Source organism: Cyprinodon tularosa, unplaced genomic scaffold, assembly GCF_016077235.1.
Source record: "Cyprinodon tularosa strain WSP-4 unplaced genomic scaffold, ASM1607723v1 ctg920, whole genome shotgun sequence".
NCBI lineage: Eukaryota > Metazoa > Chordata > Actinopteri > Cyprinodontiformes > Cyprinodontidae > Cyprinodon > Cyprinodon tularosa.
In genome coordinates this window covers 69502-88627 of record NW_024039697.1, presented here as the reverse complement: position 1 = coordinate 88627, position 19126 = coordinate 69502, and the positions used below count along the sequence as shown (strand labels likewise).

Below are 19126 nucleotides of genomic sequence, written 5' to 3'. Positions count from 1 at the left end.
TGGATGGATGGATAGACAGTGGATGATGGATGGAGGGATGGATGGACGATGGATGGATGGATAGACGGATTGATGATGGATGGATGGATGGATGGGTGGATGGATGACGGATGGATGGATGATGAATGGATGGACGATGGATGAATGGATATATGGATTGATGATGGATGGATGGATGGATGGATGGATAGAGAGATGGATGATAGATGGATGGGTAGATTGATGGATGGATGAATAGATGGAAGGATGGATGGATGGATGATAGATGGGTGGATGGATGATGGATGACAGATGGATGGATTAATGGGCAGATGGATGGATTTATGGATTGATGGATGATAGATGGATGGATGATGGATGGATGGATGGATGATGATGGATGGGTAGATGGATGGATGGATTAATGGACAGAAGGATGGATGGATTTATGGATGATAGATGGATGGATGATGGATGGATGAATGGATTGATGGATAAATGGATGATGGATGGATGGATGATAGATGGATGGATAGACGAATTGATGATGGATGGATGGATAGACGGATTGATGATGGATGGATGGATGGATGGATCGATGGATGGATGGACGATGGATGGATGGATGGATAGACGGGTTGATGATGGATGGATGGATGGATGATGGATGGATGGATATACGGATTGATGATGGATGGATAGATGATGGATGGATTGATGGATGGATGGATGAATGGACAGATGGATGGATGGATGGATGGATGGATTCATGGATGTACAGGTGTATGGATGATGGATGAAGGATGGATGGATGGATGAATTCATGGATGTACAGGTGTATGGATGATGGATGAAGGATGGATGGATGGATTAATGGACAGATGGATGGATCGTTGGATGGACGGATGGATTGATGAATGGTTGGATGAATGGACAGATGGATGGATGAAGGATGGATGGTTGAATTAATGGACAGATGGATGGATGGATAATGGATGGATGGACAGATTGATGATGGATGGGTAGATGGATGGATGGATGGATGGACGGATGGTTTGATGGATGGATGGATGGATGGATTGATGGATGGATGGACAGATGGATGGATGGATGGATGAATTGATGGATGGACAGGTGTATGGATGATGGATGGATGGATGGATTAATGGACAGATGGATGGATGGACGATGGATGGATGGATAGACGGGTTGATGATGGATGGATGGATGGATGATTGATGGATGGATGGATAGATGATGGATGGATTGATGGATAAATGGACAGATGGATGGATGGATGGATGGATGGATTCATGGATGTACAGGTGTATGGTTGATGGATGAAGGATGGATGGATGGATTAATGGACAGATGGATGGATCGTTGGATGGACGGATGGATTGATGAATGGTTGGATGAATGGACAGATGGATGGATAGGTGGACGGATGAATTGATGGATGGACAGATGTATGGATGAAGGATGGATGGTTGAATTAATGGACAGATGGATGGAAGGATTTATGGATGGATGGATAATGGATGGATGGACAGATTGATGATGGATGGATGGATGGACGGATGGTTTGATGGATGGATGGTTGGGTGGATGGACAGATGGTTGGATGGATGGGTGGATGGATGAATTGATGGATGGACAGGTGTATGGATGATGGATGAAGGATGGATGGATGGATCAATGGACAGATGGATGGATGGATTTATGGATGGATGGATGATGGAAGGATAGATGATGGATAGACGGATTGATGATGGATGGATGGATGGATGGATGGATAGACGGATGGATGATAAATGGATGGATGGATGATGGATGGATGATAAATGGATGGATGGATAGACGGATTGATGATGTATGGATGGATGGACGGATGGATGATGGATGGATGGACGACGGATTGGTGGATAGAGGGATTGATGACGGATGGATGGATGACGGATGGATGGATGATGAATGGGTGGACGATGGATGGATGGAAATATGGATTGATGATGGATGGATGGATGGAGGATGGATGGATGGATGATAGACAGATGGATGATGGATGGATGATAGATGGGTGGATGGCTGATGGATGGATGGATGGACGATGGATGGATGGATGGATGGATAATGGATGGATGGATAGACAGATGGATAATGGATGGATTATAGATTGGTGGATGGCTGATGGATGGATGGATGATGGATGGATGGACGATGGATGGATGGATGGATTAATGGACAGATGGATGGATGGATGGATGGATTCATGGATGTACAGGTGTATGGATGATGGATGAAGGATGGATGGATGGATGGATTCATGGATGTACAGGTGTATGGATGATGGATGAAGGATGGATGGATGGATTAATGGACAGATGGATGGATCGTTGGATGGACGGATGGATGGATGAATGGTTGGATGAATGGACAGATGGATGGATAGGTGGACGGATGGATTGATGGATGGACAGATGTATGAATGAAGGATGGATGGTTGAATTAATGGACAGATGGATGGAAGGATTTATGGATGGATGGATAATGGATGGATGGACAGATTGATGATGGATGGATGGATGGATGGACAGATGGATGGATGGATGGGTGGATGGATGAATTGATGGATGGACAGGTGTATGGATGATGGATGAAGGATGGATGGATGGATCAATGGACAGATGGATGGATGGATTTATGGATGGATGGATGATGGAAGGATAGATGATGGATAGACGGATTGATGATGGATGGATGGATGGATAGACGGATGGATGATAAATGGATGGATGGATGATGGATGGATGGATAGACGGATTGATGATGTATGGATGGATGGACGGATGGATGATGGATGGATGGACGACGGATTGGTGGATAGAGGGATTGATGACGGATGGATGGATGACGGATGGATGGATGGATGATGAATGGATGGACGGTGGATGGATGGAAATATGGATTGATGATGGATGGATGGATGGATGGATGGATGGAGGATGGATGGATGGATGATAGACAGATGGATGATGGATGGATGATAGATGGGTGGATGGCTGATGGATGAATGGATGATGGATGGATGGACAATGGATGGATGGATGGATAATGGATGGATGGATAGACAGATGGATGATGGATGGATGATAGATGGGTGGATGGCTGATGGATGGATGGATGATGGATGGATGGACGATGGATGGATGGATTAATGGACAGATGGATGGATGGACGATGGATGGATGGATAGACGGGTTGATGATGGATGGATGGATGGATAGATGATGGATGGATTGATGGATGGATGGATGAATGGACAGATGGATGGATGGATGGATGGATTCATGGATGTACAGGTGTATGGATGATGGATGAAGGATGGATGGATGGATGGATTCATGGATGTACAGGTGTATGGATGATGGATGAAGGATGGATGGATGGATGGATTCATGGATGTACAGGTGTATGGATGATGGATGAAGGATGGATGGATGGATTAATGGACAGATGGATGGATCGTTGGATGGACGGATGGACGGTTCAACAGTCCGTCAACGGACGGACTGTTGAACCGTCCATTCCACCTGCTCTTAGCAGCAATGATTTTATGGGATTCTTTATAAATAAGATTGATCTTATTAAAAAAAAGATCATAAGCACTCCTCGATCCGCGATTGTACCTGAGGTAGTCATGGAATCTGAACCGGGTTTAGACTGCTTTGATCCAGTTGAACTCTCTGAATTAGCAAAATTATTGTCTTCATCTAAGCCTTCAACTTGTATGTTAGATCCAGTTCCAACCAGGTTATTTAAGGAGGTATTCCCTTTGATCTCTTCCTCCATTTTAGATGTGATTAATCTATCTCTGTTACAGGGATATGTACCTAAAGCTTTTAAGATTGCTGTAATTAAACCTCTGCTTAAGAAACCGTCTCTTGACCCAGATGACTTGGTCAATTATAGACCTATATCCAATCTTCCTTTCTTATCCAAAATTCTTGAGAAAGTAGTTGCCAAACAAGTTTGCGATCACTTCCACCATAATGAACTTTTTGAAGAGTTTCAGTCTGGCTTTAGAGCTCATCATAGCACTGAAACAGCTCTGGTGAAAGTCACTAATGATATTCTCATGGCCTCAGATAATGGACTTGTATCTGTGCTCGTCCTGTTGGATCTTAGTGCTGCATTTGATACAGTTGACCATAATATTCTTTTAGAAAGACTTGAATATTTTGTTGGAATTAAAGGAACAGCACTAGACTGGTTTAAATCTTATCTATCTGATCGAATTCAGTTTGTTCATGTTAATGATAGATCTTCAACACGCTCAAAGGTTACCTGTGGAGTACCACAGGGATCAGTGCTAGGACCAATTCTTAACATTGCAAAAATTAGAAATATCCTGTCCAGGGGTGATGCTGAGAAACTAGTCCATGCATTTGTTACTTCAAGGCTGGACTATGGTAATTCTTTACTATCAGGAAGTCCACAAACTGTAGTTAAAAGCCTTCAGCTGATCCAAAATGCTGCAGCCAGAGTTCTAATGAAAATGAAAAAGAGAGATCATATCTCTCCTATCCTGGCTTCTCTTCATTGGCTTCCTGTTAAATCAAGAATAGAATTTAAAATCCTCCTTCTCACATATAAAGCCTTAAATGGCCAAGCTCCATCTTATATCAGAGATCTGATTGTTCCTTATGTTCCTAACAGAGCACTTCGCTCTCAATCTGCAGGTTTACTAGTGGTTCCTAGAATTTCTAAAAGTAGAATGGGAGGCAGATCTTTTAGTTATCAGGCTCCTCTCCTGTGGAACCAACTACCAGTTTTAGTCCGTGAGGCAGACACCCTGTCTACTTTTAAGGCTAGGCTTAAAACTTTCATTTTTGATAAAGCTTATAGTTAGGGTGGCTCAGGTTATCCTGAGCTATCTCTATAGTTATGCTGCTATAGGCTTAGACTTTTGGAGGACATAGGGACCCCCATTTCATCATTCTGCTTCATTTTCTCTCTGTTCTCCTATTCTGCAGAATCTGTTAGTTCAATCTCTAACCTTCTGCTCTCTCTGCTTTTCCTCAGAGTAGCTTTGCCTCGTCTGTTCCTGTTTGGCTGTGACGTCATCCTGGAAAAAAACATCAGCTGTGCTGCTTCTATCAACACCCTTGTTAATAGATGTTGGAGATCGGCCTGTTTTCCAGTGTGGTCCTGTTTCTCTGACCGTGACTGAGTGGATGTGCTCTCTTCGTCCTCTGGCATGGGAGCTGCCTTGGAGCTCGTCTGCCTGGCTGTGTGTTTCCTGGACGGGGCCGCCTTTTACAGCTGCTTTTTGTATCTCTGCTTCTGTCTCCTTGAACCCCAGTCGGCCTCGGCAGATGGCCGCTCACACTGAGCCTGGTTCTGCTGGAGGTTTCTTCCTGTTAAAAGGGAGTTTTTCCTCTCCACTGTCGCTACAAGCATGCTTAGTGTGGGGGATTGTATTTGAGTCAATGAGTCAATGCAATCAACTGGTTTTCCTTAGATAGAAAACTTTGTATCAATTTGACTGTATGATCTGGTTGAACTGTAAAGTGCCTTGAGATGACATGTGTTGTGAATTTGGCGCTATATAAATAAACTGAATTGAATTGAATTGAATTGATGAATGGTTGGATGAATGGACAGATGGATGGATAGGTGGACGGATGGATTGATGGATGGACAGATGTATGAATGAAGGATGGATGGTTGAATTAATGGACAGATGGATGGAAGGATTTATGGATGGATGGATAATGGATGGATGGACAGATTGATGATGGATGGATGGATGGATGGACGGATGGTTTGATGGATGGATGGACAGATGGATGGATGGGTGGATGGATGAATTGATGGATGGACAGGTGTATAAATGATGGATGAAGGATGGATGGATGGATTAATGGACAGATGGATGGATGATAAATGGATGGATGGATGATGGATGGATGATGGATGGATGGATAGACGGATTGATGATGTATGGATGGATGGACGGATGGATGATGGATGGATGGACGACGGATTGGTGGATAGAGGGATTGATGACGGATGGATGGATGACGGATGGATGGATGATGAATGGATGGACGATGGATGGATGGAAATATGGACTGATGATGGATGGATGAATGGAGGATGGATGGATGGATGATAGACAGATGGATGATGGATGGATGATAGATGGGTGGATGGCTGATGGATGGATGGATGGACGATGGATGGATGGATGGATAATGGATGGATGGATAGACAGATGGATGATGGATGGATGAAACAACTTGTTTTGGCTTAGAAAACATACCAGAAGATCTTAACCTGAGGAATGTGCAGTCATTTGGGCTGACCAGGCAGGGTATTTTTTCCCCTGCATGGGGACGGGGGTTGGGATGATAGCAGGAAGGAATCAACCATATTTCTGCATTGTAGGTTTTTAAAAGCTGAAGCCTGAGTCCACCCCCTCAGTTTTCTTCAAGAAAAAAACAACTTTAAAAAAAGGGTCACAAAAAAAATCTCCCCTTTCAGAGGCATAGATCAGTATCTTGTATTGCAGGCTAACAAAGAACCCAAACCAATGCTATATCCTTAGTGGTGGATCTTCTGGTTCAATTTGCATGTTTTCTAAGTCCAAACAAGTTTTTGGGCTACTGTTTGAAGCTTCGAACTCAACGCTAATTATGACTAAACTGTGCTATATGAGAAGAAGAAAAAAGATAGAAGAGGAGCGCACACCAGTGAATAGCGGTGATAATCTTCTTCGTTTAATCTGAAATGCCACATTAGTATCTATACAACGACATGATTTTTTAAGAGGGAAATTCTCGCATTATAAAAAACGGATTTGCAGGGATGGATCACATTATACGCTAATACCACTGTTCCTGCTATTCATCACTTTCCCAACTTCCCACAGTCATTTATTAATCTATTTATTCTACTTTTTTGACTTATTATTTTTTTATCACTTGCACATTGTTCCTTTGTTTTGTTTTGTTTACATAAATAGAATTAACATGAAATTGTTTTATCAATATGACTATATTGCACAGTTGAAACAGGGCTACATCATCTACCTATGAATCCTTATAAAATGTAAGGGGAGACTGAGTTAAATGGTTACAAATTAAGTAAATGATAAATACAATATAAAAAGATAAATAATAAAATAGAATAAGGAGCTACTAAAAAATAATAGACTGTATTGCTTTCCTGCTAATTTTTTCGTGTATAAAGTTAAGTTTATCACATATAAATTTTCCAAATTCAACCATTAATGGTCAGTGGAAAGGGCCTTATTAATAAATATTAAAAACCCACCATTTTACTGAGTCCAAAAACAGAGGTGTTGCTGAGGGAGGTGGAGCTGTAGTTGTTGCTTTTTCAACTCAAAGCATCTAACGGAGAATATAGTCAGGTTTTCTATCAAGGAAAAGCAGCTGATTGCATCCAGTCATTGACTTGGAAGACATGTTTGCCTGGATGAGATTGCAAGGACATCTTTCAGTGACAGTGGAGAGAAAAACTCCCTTTGAACAGGAAGAAACCTCCAGCAGAACCAGGCTCATTGTGAGCGGCCATCTGCTGAGGCCGACTGGGGTTCAAGGAGACAGAAGCAGACATAGAGTAAGAAGCAGAGATACAAAAGGCAACTGTCAACCAGCTCCACAGGCAGCTCCATCCAGGAAACACACAGCCACGCAGACGAACTCCGAGCCAGCTCCCATGTCAGAGGATGAAGAGAGCACATCCAGTTAGTCACAGTCAGAGAAACAGGACTACACTGAAAAACAGGCCAAGCACCAACATCTAGAAACAAAGGTGTTGATGGCAGCAGCACAGCCGATTATTCTCTTCGGGATGGAGTCACAGCCAAACAGGAACAGAGCAGATAAAGCTACTATGTTGAGAAAAAGCATAGGTCATTTTGTTTTTATGCCATTATTCAAAGTATAATTGAATTGTTAAATCCATTCAAAAACACTTAATTAACCCCAAAGGAAAATTATTGCAACTTTTATGTAAGTTTCTTCAATCTGTTATTGAAGATGTTTGCTTTGGGCAGGATTATCTCCTGTAGCCGTCTGTCTTCCAGCAGGTTTGAAGAGGCCTCTGACTGACAACAATGTTATTCTTTGACAGTCTGATGATGCTAAGGGTTGTTCTTCATTTCACAAAAATATTTTTTTTTCTAGAATTATTTTAAGAAGTTCTACAAGAGTTTCCAGAACAGAGCAGGGCATCACTAACAGGACTTGTTTTTAAGGAAGAAATAGATTTGAGATGGGTGTATAGTTGTCTTTTATTTTGCCTCTCTTTCTCCTACTACAGGTGTCAGACGATCCATTGGACTCCCACAGCAGCGGCTTGTATCGCTCCCAACTGTCGCTCAGAGGGACACCTTTCAAATCCAGTGATTCAGGCGCATTTTCTATTGAACGTTACAGCTAAACCGACAAGAAAAATCACTACATGTATGGTTCAGTTTTTCATTACATGGGCTCCTTGAAAGCTGGAAGCATTAAAACTATACAATCAAAATGTATCAAATGAATGCAGCATAAAGCATGACTCTCTCTGCATGGGAACATGTTCAATAGATTTTTGAATCAGTCGTCGAAGGCTAGTTAGACATTAATTTTTGGTTGTCCATGAAAAGCCGTACAATGATCAGTGGATCACTTGATAGACACTGTTGTTGTTTTTTGGTTTATTTGTAGTACTGGATCAAGGAAAGTCAAACTGATCAATGACCAGTGATGGGCAGTAGCGCCGTTACTAGCTTTCTCTACATTTACCAGTAGTGTGCTCCTAATGTCACTGTTTTCAACATCACATAGCTTTTCAGTAGTAGAACTGAGATCTCGTCCACAGAAGCTTCAAACTACATCTTCCCAGGCATTTCTAGACCTTTTACAGATTTCCCCTCCTCTTCTCGTGACGCAGACGTTGTGAGAATATACAATAGTAGCCATTCAACATTTCCCTACTTGCCTTGGCTGGTCCTTGGCTGGTCCTTGACTGGTCCTTGGCTGGTCCTTGACTGGTCCTTGGCTGGACTTTGACTGGTCCTTGACTAGTCCTTGGCTTCTCCCCTGACATTCCTTTTTAAAACATCAATCTTTGTACTAGAATATACTTTCTTTCAATATTTGTGGACATTAAGATCTAAAGAGAAGTGCGTTTTCCTGGTCAGACCATGTAATTCAATGAAAGGGTGGAGTTAGAGTAAACAAAATGCATGTATGGCCATACAGGAGGAGGAGGGGGTCACTTCAGAGGCTGGAAGTAGGCTGCCATTCGGCTGGCTTTGACTGGAAAGGGCCATTTTTAATGGGTGCTACTGTAGCAGCCTTTTAACTTTGAATACCTATCATCAAGATTTCCCTAGTGTATAAAAAGATGCCAGCATGAATGGTCAAATGCAGCAGGTAGCTACCAGATCAGCTTGAGGCAATGGAAGAGAATGCAGAGGCAGAAACGTCTTCATGCCAAAGTAGTCCAATGTAAAAATGAGAAACATGCAGCTACTTAAAGTAGTTTGTTGTAGTTGACACAATCTGCTAAGCTAGTCACCGCAACTCAGCCACCAAACATCAAGAGCTAATATAGTATTAGCCAAAAACATGGATGTGTTATAAATATGCATGAAAAAGATTCATGCAGGATGGTTAGTAGAAGCAGAACAAAATTAGTTTGTGCAGGGTTTTTTTTTTTATAGAAAACAAAACTGTGGTAAATTGAAATGGATCATATTTGTGCAGATGGCAGTAGTACAAAATGGGGCCAATAAATATTTTGCTATACACAGACAGCTCCATAGCAACACCACACAATGCAAGACAAAATCAACAGATCAAAGTAGGTCAAAGATTTAATTCATCTAAAGACTAACTTACAATGACTAATTTAGTCATATTAGAGACATATTGATATTGTTGTGGTTGTAAAATGCAGGATTTTCCAAAGATATAAGGATTAAATGTTCATTTATACCTCAATAGTAAAGTTATATTTGAAATTTTAACACAAGTACTAGTGCTGTTGAAACAGAAGAGTTTGATAAACAATTACACGGATCTGATCTGTTTTTCACAGCTTCTTTGATCAATAAATGGCTATGACTTTGAAGGAAGTTTGAATTTAGAAAAAAGAAGCTTATATGTAGTGAAACTGCTTTTGTCATTTTGTTGTAGCTTAGCTTGCTACATTTATCTGCTGGGTAACTTTAATGTAGAATAACTTGTAGACTAAATCAATACATTTTCTAAGTAGTTTGCCCAACACTGTTCATTTGGAGCATGGGTGGATATTTACAAAAATGTTTTAGGATCTAGGTTTATTGTGCAAATTAGTAAAATCCAAATAATTATTGCACAAGAATTCTGCCAAACAAAGTGATTTTTTGGTGTTGAAGCAACTACAGATAATTCTATTCAATTCAGTTTATCGCTAAAGCACAAATTAGCAACAAATTTTATCTCAAGGTTCTACACATTGAAATACATTGTTAATGCAATCCAATAACAGTGAAATGCAAAGTACATACTCCAGTTAGATTCTACCTATGAAAAAAAATTATCATAAAATTGTGAGTAAATGCTTGCTCATGATTTCCAAATGCTAAAGATTTAAGATTTAAGTGAAGATATTTTACCAAAGGATTAACAGTCCTTAAAGGCCTGAACACACCGGTTCCATACAACTTTTTAATCTCAGATCCAATTTTCTCCAGTGTCACACTGACTGCATATAGAGAGACTCTGACTAAGCATGGTGAGCAGATCTGTACAGATTTGTTTCACTTCTGTCTCTGTGCACACATTAAAACAATTTCCCACATTTGACTGGAACAGATAATGAAAGTTATTAAAAATAAATAAAAATACAAAAACACCAGCTCTACTTAACGAGTCTGTGCAGCATCTCGAACCAGAACAGATAGAGAATATTAAAATATTAAAAACATAATGAGATCTTTGTCTAAAGAAAAGAAAAACACTGCAATAAACACTAAAGATCAATATTATATTTCCGTGTTCTTTCCTTCTGATCTCCTATTATGGATAAAGTATCCTTTTTTTAAGGTTTCATTTATGGTGGTCAAAAATAATAATAATTTATCTTTATTGATCTCACATTGGAGAAATGAACTATCTGTATTTTACCCCTGGAGGAGCAGTATGCTGCCATTGTGGGGCGCCTGGGGGGCAATCAGTAGTTGGTCAGGGACCCAGAGTGGCAGCCTGTGGGAGTGGGCATCAAACTCAGAACCTTAGGAATCCAAGCATTATGCCCTAACTGCGAAGACGCCACTCCCCCAAGAGATATGGTGTTTGCACCAGTCTGTCCAGCTACTATATGTAATGATCTCAGAATGTTGCACCCAGAATTCAAGGCGAGACAGGCAGTGGGAAAGTTCAAAGTGTTTATTAAACAAACAGGTGCGCGCTGCTGCTCGCCTGGACTGGATCTGGAGCTGAATATGACTTGGAGCTAGTCACTGACCTGATTCAAAGTTCAGTCCGTTCGCGGAGAACACAACAGATTCCAGGAGGGGGGCTTGACCGCAGTTGCGGCGGGTGACGCCCCCAGAGTTCCTAGAGAGCGAGCGGAGCGGGCGCCAGCCGACACCGAGCAGCAACAGAGTCCAGAAGGGAATTCCAAGGCCGAAGTCAGAAGACAGTTCCAGAACCAGAAGCCGGTAGAATACAAGATCAGATACGACAAACAGAGCAGATAGAGGCAAGGCAAAACTCGAGATCCTCAGGGCAGAAAACTGGTCAAAATCAGGAAAACAGACAGACTACAGATTGCTAGGGAACATCTCACAAAAACACAAGAATAACCTGGCGCTGATGGGAGGCAAACACACAACTTAAATAGTAGAGGAACCAGGTGGAAATGATCGGCGATAATCAGCCGGAGAACCAATTAGACAGGGAGCAAGGAGCAAAGGAAAAAACCAAACCATCAGCGCCAAGATCATGACAACTATATACCTGATGTGACTCCAAAAGGGACTCTTTCCCCGTGAGACTGACAGATTTTATTTTATATTTTCCCCCAATGCAGACATGTTTGACTTTGCACCTGGGTCCCATTTTAGTCAGTCATCCCCATTGACTTTCATTGAGCGCTTAACCTCAGGGCTTCATCCGACACGATTTTCTATCAGATCGGATGCAAATATGGATTCGGCGTGTTCTGGCCTTAACATAGAGGAGACATAGAAAGGTCCTAAATAGCCTAATGATCAATAAAAGATATAGCTAGAAAAATATAATCTGCCAATAACTTTTTAATAACCTTGGAAAAGAAGCGCCTTTTAGGCCCTGATGTTCAGACATAAGCTAATCCCTAAGGACTCCAACTCTTGAAACCTTATCTCCAATGTGAAGGAATGAGAAATAGAAAGCACCACAAGCCATTCATTTAGGGGCCTCATGCACAAAGATTGGCCACCCTTCTTACGAAATGTGCAATGTATAAAAAACCTCATCTGCAGGCTATGGATGAGTTTTTATGGATGAGATTTACTGTAGGTGAACACTGATCCCTCCAGTTCATAGGTCAGTATTGGTAGCCCTTCCTATGACTCGGTAGCCATGAAGTAGCCCTCAGCCTTAAAAAGGTTGGTGATCCCTGATCTAGATAGATGAATGAAGCTCTGCCTCACCTGCAACCAACCTAATCACCATCCGCCTCATATCAGCGCAGCTCCTCGCCCTCATATAAGTCAGTCACTGTCTAGGAAAACCTTTTCAACAGCTTCACCTCTTCTCCACCTTTATCTCACTGGACTCCTAACTCTCCTCTTATTCTCCAGCCTCCATTCCAAAACCAATGTCAGACTTTGGGGAGATAGATGTCTCTGACCAAACTACCTGGTTACACAGAGCTGCATTCAGCATCGATGTCTTCTGTCTGAGCTCCAATACCTATTCCTTTTTTCATGTCAATAAAACTTTGTAACTGCTGCTTTTTGCTGTGTGAGGCTCTCCAGGTTGAAATAATCAGTGTTGTGCATGAGTACATTGAATGAGCAGTATCCACTGAATATGGTGAACTGAACGGATCAGTTTTGAAGTGATGAACATTAACAAAAGTGACGTTCACTCTGAGCGACACACACGGCTCACATTGGCATTCAATTGATAACGACATTTTTTATTCATAACGTCAGGTTTTACCGCACTGATTATGGCAGACTGCCTGACAGAGCAGCATGTCTACTGCTAGTTCTAGTGTGCTCCATTCAGACTCATCTGCTGGGATTTCTGATACCAGTTTAGCAGAGCGCTCGGCAGAGTATGATCAACAAAGGAAGACTGGGAAAGAAAAACTCATGCTCTAGTGCAAACTGTGGCTTTCAGGACTTAACAAATAAGCTCTTACATCAGCCCATTTCAAATTTATAGTGACATATCTGCTCCTGAATGATGAACAGAAAAAATAATTTTGGATCCAAATCTTTTCAGCAGAATCTGAATGTTCCTGAATGTGTCTGAAGTTCTGTGTCATTTGGCTAAATAAAGGCTTCACTGCACATCCAGTATACCTTGAATGCATCCAGTATTTTCCATTTTTTTCTATATATTATCATCACACATTTAAAGGGTGAAATATGAGGTTCTATTGTGGAGGATTGTGGCTTCCTTAACCAAATAAACTTGAAATAGTTCAATTATAGGTTTGTGAACTTGTTTTGAAAAAGTGAACTATGAAAGTGAGTTTGTTCATATTCATCTGTGTGAACAGAACTTTAAGCTCCTTTTCTATGAACTGGCACAACATTGGAAATAACATAAAAAAGGTGTTTTCAGTTTAATATGAAATGCATATTGACCTTCAGTTGATTTTCTCTGTAATAATAAAAAAAAAATGCTGTTTAAATTCAAAGAATTTATTTTGATTGGCTGCCTATCAATTGACACTAGCTTTACAGCTGATGTTAATGCCCTTAAGAAATTTGTGTATATTTCAGGGTCCTAGCCTATAAAAGAACACCCAATTACAAAATAATCATGTTAAAATGAAGCACTATATTCCAAGGTTTACATTTAATAGCGTTTACTTAGTCTTATTTCAAACTTATCTCAAAACCTTGTCCTCCATCTCCATCTGCTTTCAATACTTTTTAACACATCCATCAACTTGTCAGCTTTTGCAGATTTAGCTCCCACTATAATGAATGTTCACATTATATCAGATTGGTTCAAAGTTTTCTATCTAAGGTAAAAACCCTTTTAACCAGGCTCAGTGTGAGCGGCCATCTGCTGAGACCGACTTTGGTTCAAGGAGACAGAAGCAGACATACAGAAATCGGCAGAAAAACATTTTCTATCAATCAGCTCCACATGTGGCCCTGCCCAGCAAACACACAGCCAGTCAGACGAGCTCTGAGCCTGCTCTCATGTCAGAGAAAGAAAGTAAACAAATCCAGTTGGTCACAGTCAGAGATACAGGACTACACTGAAAAACAGGTCAAGCTCCAACATCTAAAAACAAAGGTGTTGATGGCAGCAGCACAGCTGATATTTCTCTCTAGGATGGAGTCACAGCCAAGGCATAAGGTTAGAGTTTGAACAAACAAATATTTTGATTTTCAATTTGGTTTATTAATATAGCACCATTTCACAGCATATGTAATCTCAAGGCACTTTACAGAGACAATTACTGCAGAGAATTAAGCAGAAGGATGAAAAGGGTCCCTATGTCCTCCAGCAGTCTAAACCTATAGCAGCATAACTACAGAGATAGCTCATGATAACCTGAGCCACTCTAACTAGAAGCTATATCAAAAGGGAAAGTTTTAAGCCTAGCCTTAAAAGTAGACAGGGTGTCTGCCTCACGGACTAAAACTGGTAGTTGGTTCCACAGGAGAGGAGCCTGATAACTAAAAGACCTGCCTCCCATTCTACTTTTAGAAATTCTAGGAACCACTAGTAAACCTGCAGATTGAGAGCGAAGTGCTCTGTTAGGAACATAAGGAACAATCAGATCTCTGATATCAGATGGAGCTTGGCCATTTAAAGCTTTATATGTGAGAAGGAGGATTTTAAATTCTATTCTGGATTTAACAGGAAGACAATGAAGAGAAGCCAGGATAGGAGAGATATGATCTCTCTTTTTCATTTTCATCAGAACTCTGGCTGCAGCATTTTGGATCAGCTGAAGGCTTTTAACTACAGTTTGTGGACTTCCTGATAGTAAAGAATTACAATAGTCCAGCCTTGAAGTAACAAATGCATGGACTAGTTTCTCAGCATCACCCCTGGACAGGAGATTTCTCATATTTAGAATATTCTGCAGATGGAAGAAGGAAATTCTAGAAATCTCTTTGATATGGGATTTAAATGACAGGTCCTGATAAAAAAAAAACACCAAGATTTTTCACTTTATTACCTGAAATCAGTTTCATCCCATCCAAATGAAGTGACTGGCTAATCAGCTTCTTTTTCAGAGACTCTGGTCCAAAGACTATAACTTCTGTTTTGTCTGCATTCAGAAGGAGAAAGTTAAGAGTCATCCAGGTTTTTATGTCTTCAGACATGCCTGTAATCTATGTAATGGGTTAGCTTCATCTGGATTTATAGACAGGTATAGCTGGGTATCATCAGCATAACAATGAAAATTAATCCCATGCTGTCTAATAATTCTACCAATTGGGAGCATGTATAAAGTAAAGAGAATTGGTCCTAGCACTGATCCCTGTGGTACTCCACAGGTAACCTTTAGGCATGAGGACGATTTGTCATTAACATGAACAAACTGAAATCGATCAGATAGATAAGATTTAGTATAGTATTTAGTACATTAGTAGCCTTTTTACCATATTCTTATTTATAGCCCTGCTGGAGTAATTTCTTTAAATGCTACGTTTGACTTTTGTGATGAAGTAGTGCTACTCTTGCTTAAAGGTAAAGAGGAGGACGTTTTCCAGGTGAATCATCTAAGTAAGTGGTCCTCCTAATCATCAATTATTCTGCTGATATGTTTACATCAGGCTGTCCTACGTGCTTACCATTTTCACTTACCGCTGGTGAGTCTGACATAGTGGAAAAATCGCAAATGTTCTTTTGGAAAGTTTGTATGAGCAATGCAAACAGCAGCTTTAAACAGAGCGTGCACAAGGAGAAATGGGCTTGTGCACGCTCTGTCATGCATTTAATAGCAAACATGCTCCCTCTAGGGACCAGTTACAGGGTTGTGCATGTGAATTGTTTTCTTTAAGTGGAGAGTACGCACTCTCCTTTCAAAAATTCAGGAAAATCCTCTATTATACCTTAGAATTTCTAGGTTCTCTACTCACCTCTTCTTGGGCCTAATCATTAACACTAGGACTAATTGCAATTTGCCTCATTAGTTGTCTGTTTGGTCAAGAACATAACTGTATATTGACATCATGGGGCCACATTTCTGAAATATGAAATGGTTTTTATTCAAGATGAATATGGTTGCAATACAATAATTAACTAGATGGTGCAGGGCAGTGAAGTCATCTTGAAGTCACAGCAGACTGTTTTAACTTACCAGTGTATATTCATACCTAAGATATCTTTCATCAAAGAAAATGTTTAAAGGGACAGATTTCACCTCCATTTTGCACAATTTTATAGCGTTTATTTATTTTCCAAAGCCAGATGAAGGTTGTTCCATGAAGAACTGTTAGCAAGCCCATCTAAGCTAAACACAACATGCTAACCTACGTAAGCATCTTAGTTTTTATTAGAGTTAACACTTTGTGGTTGATCTTATTTTTAAAGCTGAAAAACATGCAAACAAAAAAATCGATGTTTGGCCGCTTAACAAATGCACTGCTCAAAAAAATTAAAGGGAACACTTTGAAAATACATCAGATCTCAGTGGGGAAAAAAACATGCTGTTTATTTCTACTGATATGGGCTGGGTGATGTGTTAGGAACAAAAGGATGCCACAACTGTTGAGATCTGGAGATCTGCCACCTGTCTCCAGCAGAGAGCGCAGCGACCAGACCTGTCTTCAGCGCCGGAGTGTTGACCAGTTTTGGTTAGCGGAACCTGAGCCTCAATCTGAACCAGAATCTCTGTCTGCTCTACAGAGTAACCTGATCCTAATCAGTCTCTGTCCTCTCTGCTCACAGGAAACCCGACTAAACGCTGTAGCTCTAGAGGAGCTCATGTTTGGAAACCTGCCTGCCTGCCCAAAGAAGCCAAACCTGAAGATCCTCAGCCAGAATCTTCCAACTAGTTCTCAGGGGAGAACTAGAGGACAACTCAAGGTCTGAATCTGGCTAGCCTGAAGCTAAGTTCTGTCGCTGCTGAACTCTCTGCTGGAATCACAGTCTCTGGACCCAACCGGTTCCCTCTCTCTACTGAACAAGTCTGAACCTCATCAGCTACAAACCAAGATCCAAACTCTGCCAAGCTATCTCTGCTGCCTGGCTAACCAAACTATCCCTCTCTACAGATATTCTGTGAAACCGAGTCCCGGACCAGTACCAGAACCAGTGCATTGTTTCCCTGTGTTTTTGCAACTCTTTAATAAACTGTTAAACTTTTACCCTGCTTCGTGTGGTGTTCTGCATGTGGGTTTAATCACAGAGACCTATCATGACAACATCATTTGATGGAAATGAAAAGTATCAACCTACAGAGGGCTGAATTCAAAGACACCCCAAAAATTACAGTGAAAAAATGATGCGGCAGGCTAGTCCATTTTGCTTAAATTTAATTGCAGTAACTCAATGGTATTCAGTAATGTGTATGGCCCCCACGTGTGTGTATGCATGCCTGACAATGTCAGGGCATGCTCCTTATGAGACGATGGATGGCGTCCTGGGTATCCCCTCCCAGACCTGGACCAGGGCATCACTGAGCTCCCGGACAGTCTGAGGTGCAACCTGGCGGCGTCGGATGGATCGAAAAATAATGTCCCAGAGCTGTTCTATTGGATTTAGGTCAGGCAAACATGGGGGCCAATCAATGGTTTCAATTCATTCATCCTCCAGGAACTGCCTGCATACTCTCGCCACATGAGGCCAGGCATTGTTGTGCACCAGGAGGAACCCAGGACCCACTGCACCAGCATAGGGTCTGACAATGGGTGCAAGGATTTCATCCCGATACCTAATGGCAGTCAGGGTGCCGTTGCCTAGCCTGTATAGATCTGTGCGTCCCTCCATGGATGTGCGTCCCCAGACCATAACTGACCCACCACCAAACCGGTCATGCTGAACGATGTTACAGGCAGCATAACGTTCTCCACAGCTTCTCCAGACCCTTTCACGTCTGTCACATGTGCTCAGGGTGAACCTGCTCTCATCTGTGAAAAGCACAGGGCATAAGTGGCAGACTTGCCTATTCCGGTGTTCTGTGGCAAATGCCAATCGATCTCCATGATGCCGGGCAGTGAGCACAGGACCAACTAGAGGATGTCGGGCACACAGGCCACCCTTGTTAAGTCTGTTTCTGATTGTTTGGTCAGAGACATTCACACCAATGGCCTGCTGGAAGTCATTTTGTAGGGCTCTGGCAGATAATGGTGCTGCTGATGGGTTGTAGACCTTCTACGGCCCTGTCCAGCTCTCCTGGAGTAACTGCCTGTCTCCTGGAATCTCCTCCATGCTATTGAGATTGTGCTGGGAGAAGCAGCAAACCTTCTGGCAATGGCACATATTGATGTGCCATCCTGGTGGAGTTGGACTGCCTGTGCAACCTCTGTAGGGTCCAGGTAGCGCCTCATGATAACAGTAGTGACAGTGACCCTAGCCAAATGCATAACGACTCAGAAAAGATGAGGAGGGAAAAAAATGTGGCCTTCACCTGTAAAAACATTCCTGTTTTGATGGTCGTCTCCTTGTTGCCTCTCTAGTTCAGCTGTTGGTAATTTCATTAACACCTAAGAAGCTGAAACTGATTAACAACCCCCTCTGCTACTTACCTGACCAAATTAATATTCCCAGAACTTTAATTAACTTGATGCTATACTCTGATTACAAAGTGTTCCTTTAATTGTATATCAGCATATGACTCTGGTACAGGTTTGGTTTGGTTTACTGACAAAATTCTACTAAATAAAACAACCCTCAATATTTTCTTCAAAAATAAATAAAAGAAAAGAAAACCATTACTTTAACAGAAC

At 41.4% G+C, this 19126-nt stretch overlaps 1 protein-coding gene across 1 annotated transcript in view; it reads left to right on the top strand.

Annotated features, from left to right (window-relative positions):
* p2rx3b (purinergic receptor P2X, ligand-gated ion channel, 3b) overlaps positions 1–13567 on the top strand; it is a 52887-nt gene extending 39320 nt beyond the window's left edge. The window contains exon 12 of the mRNA XM_038274596.1: positions 8332–13567. Within this exon, the coding sequence (XP_038130524.1) occupies positions 8332–8451 (120 nt within the window). The 3' untranslated portion in view covers positions 8452–13567. The remainder of the gene's footprint in view (positions 1–8331) is intronic.
* Positions 13568–19126: the final 5559 nt, after the last annotated feature.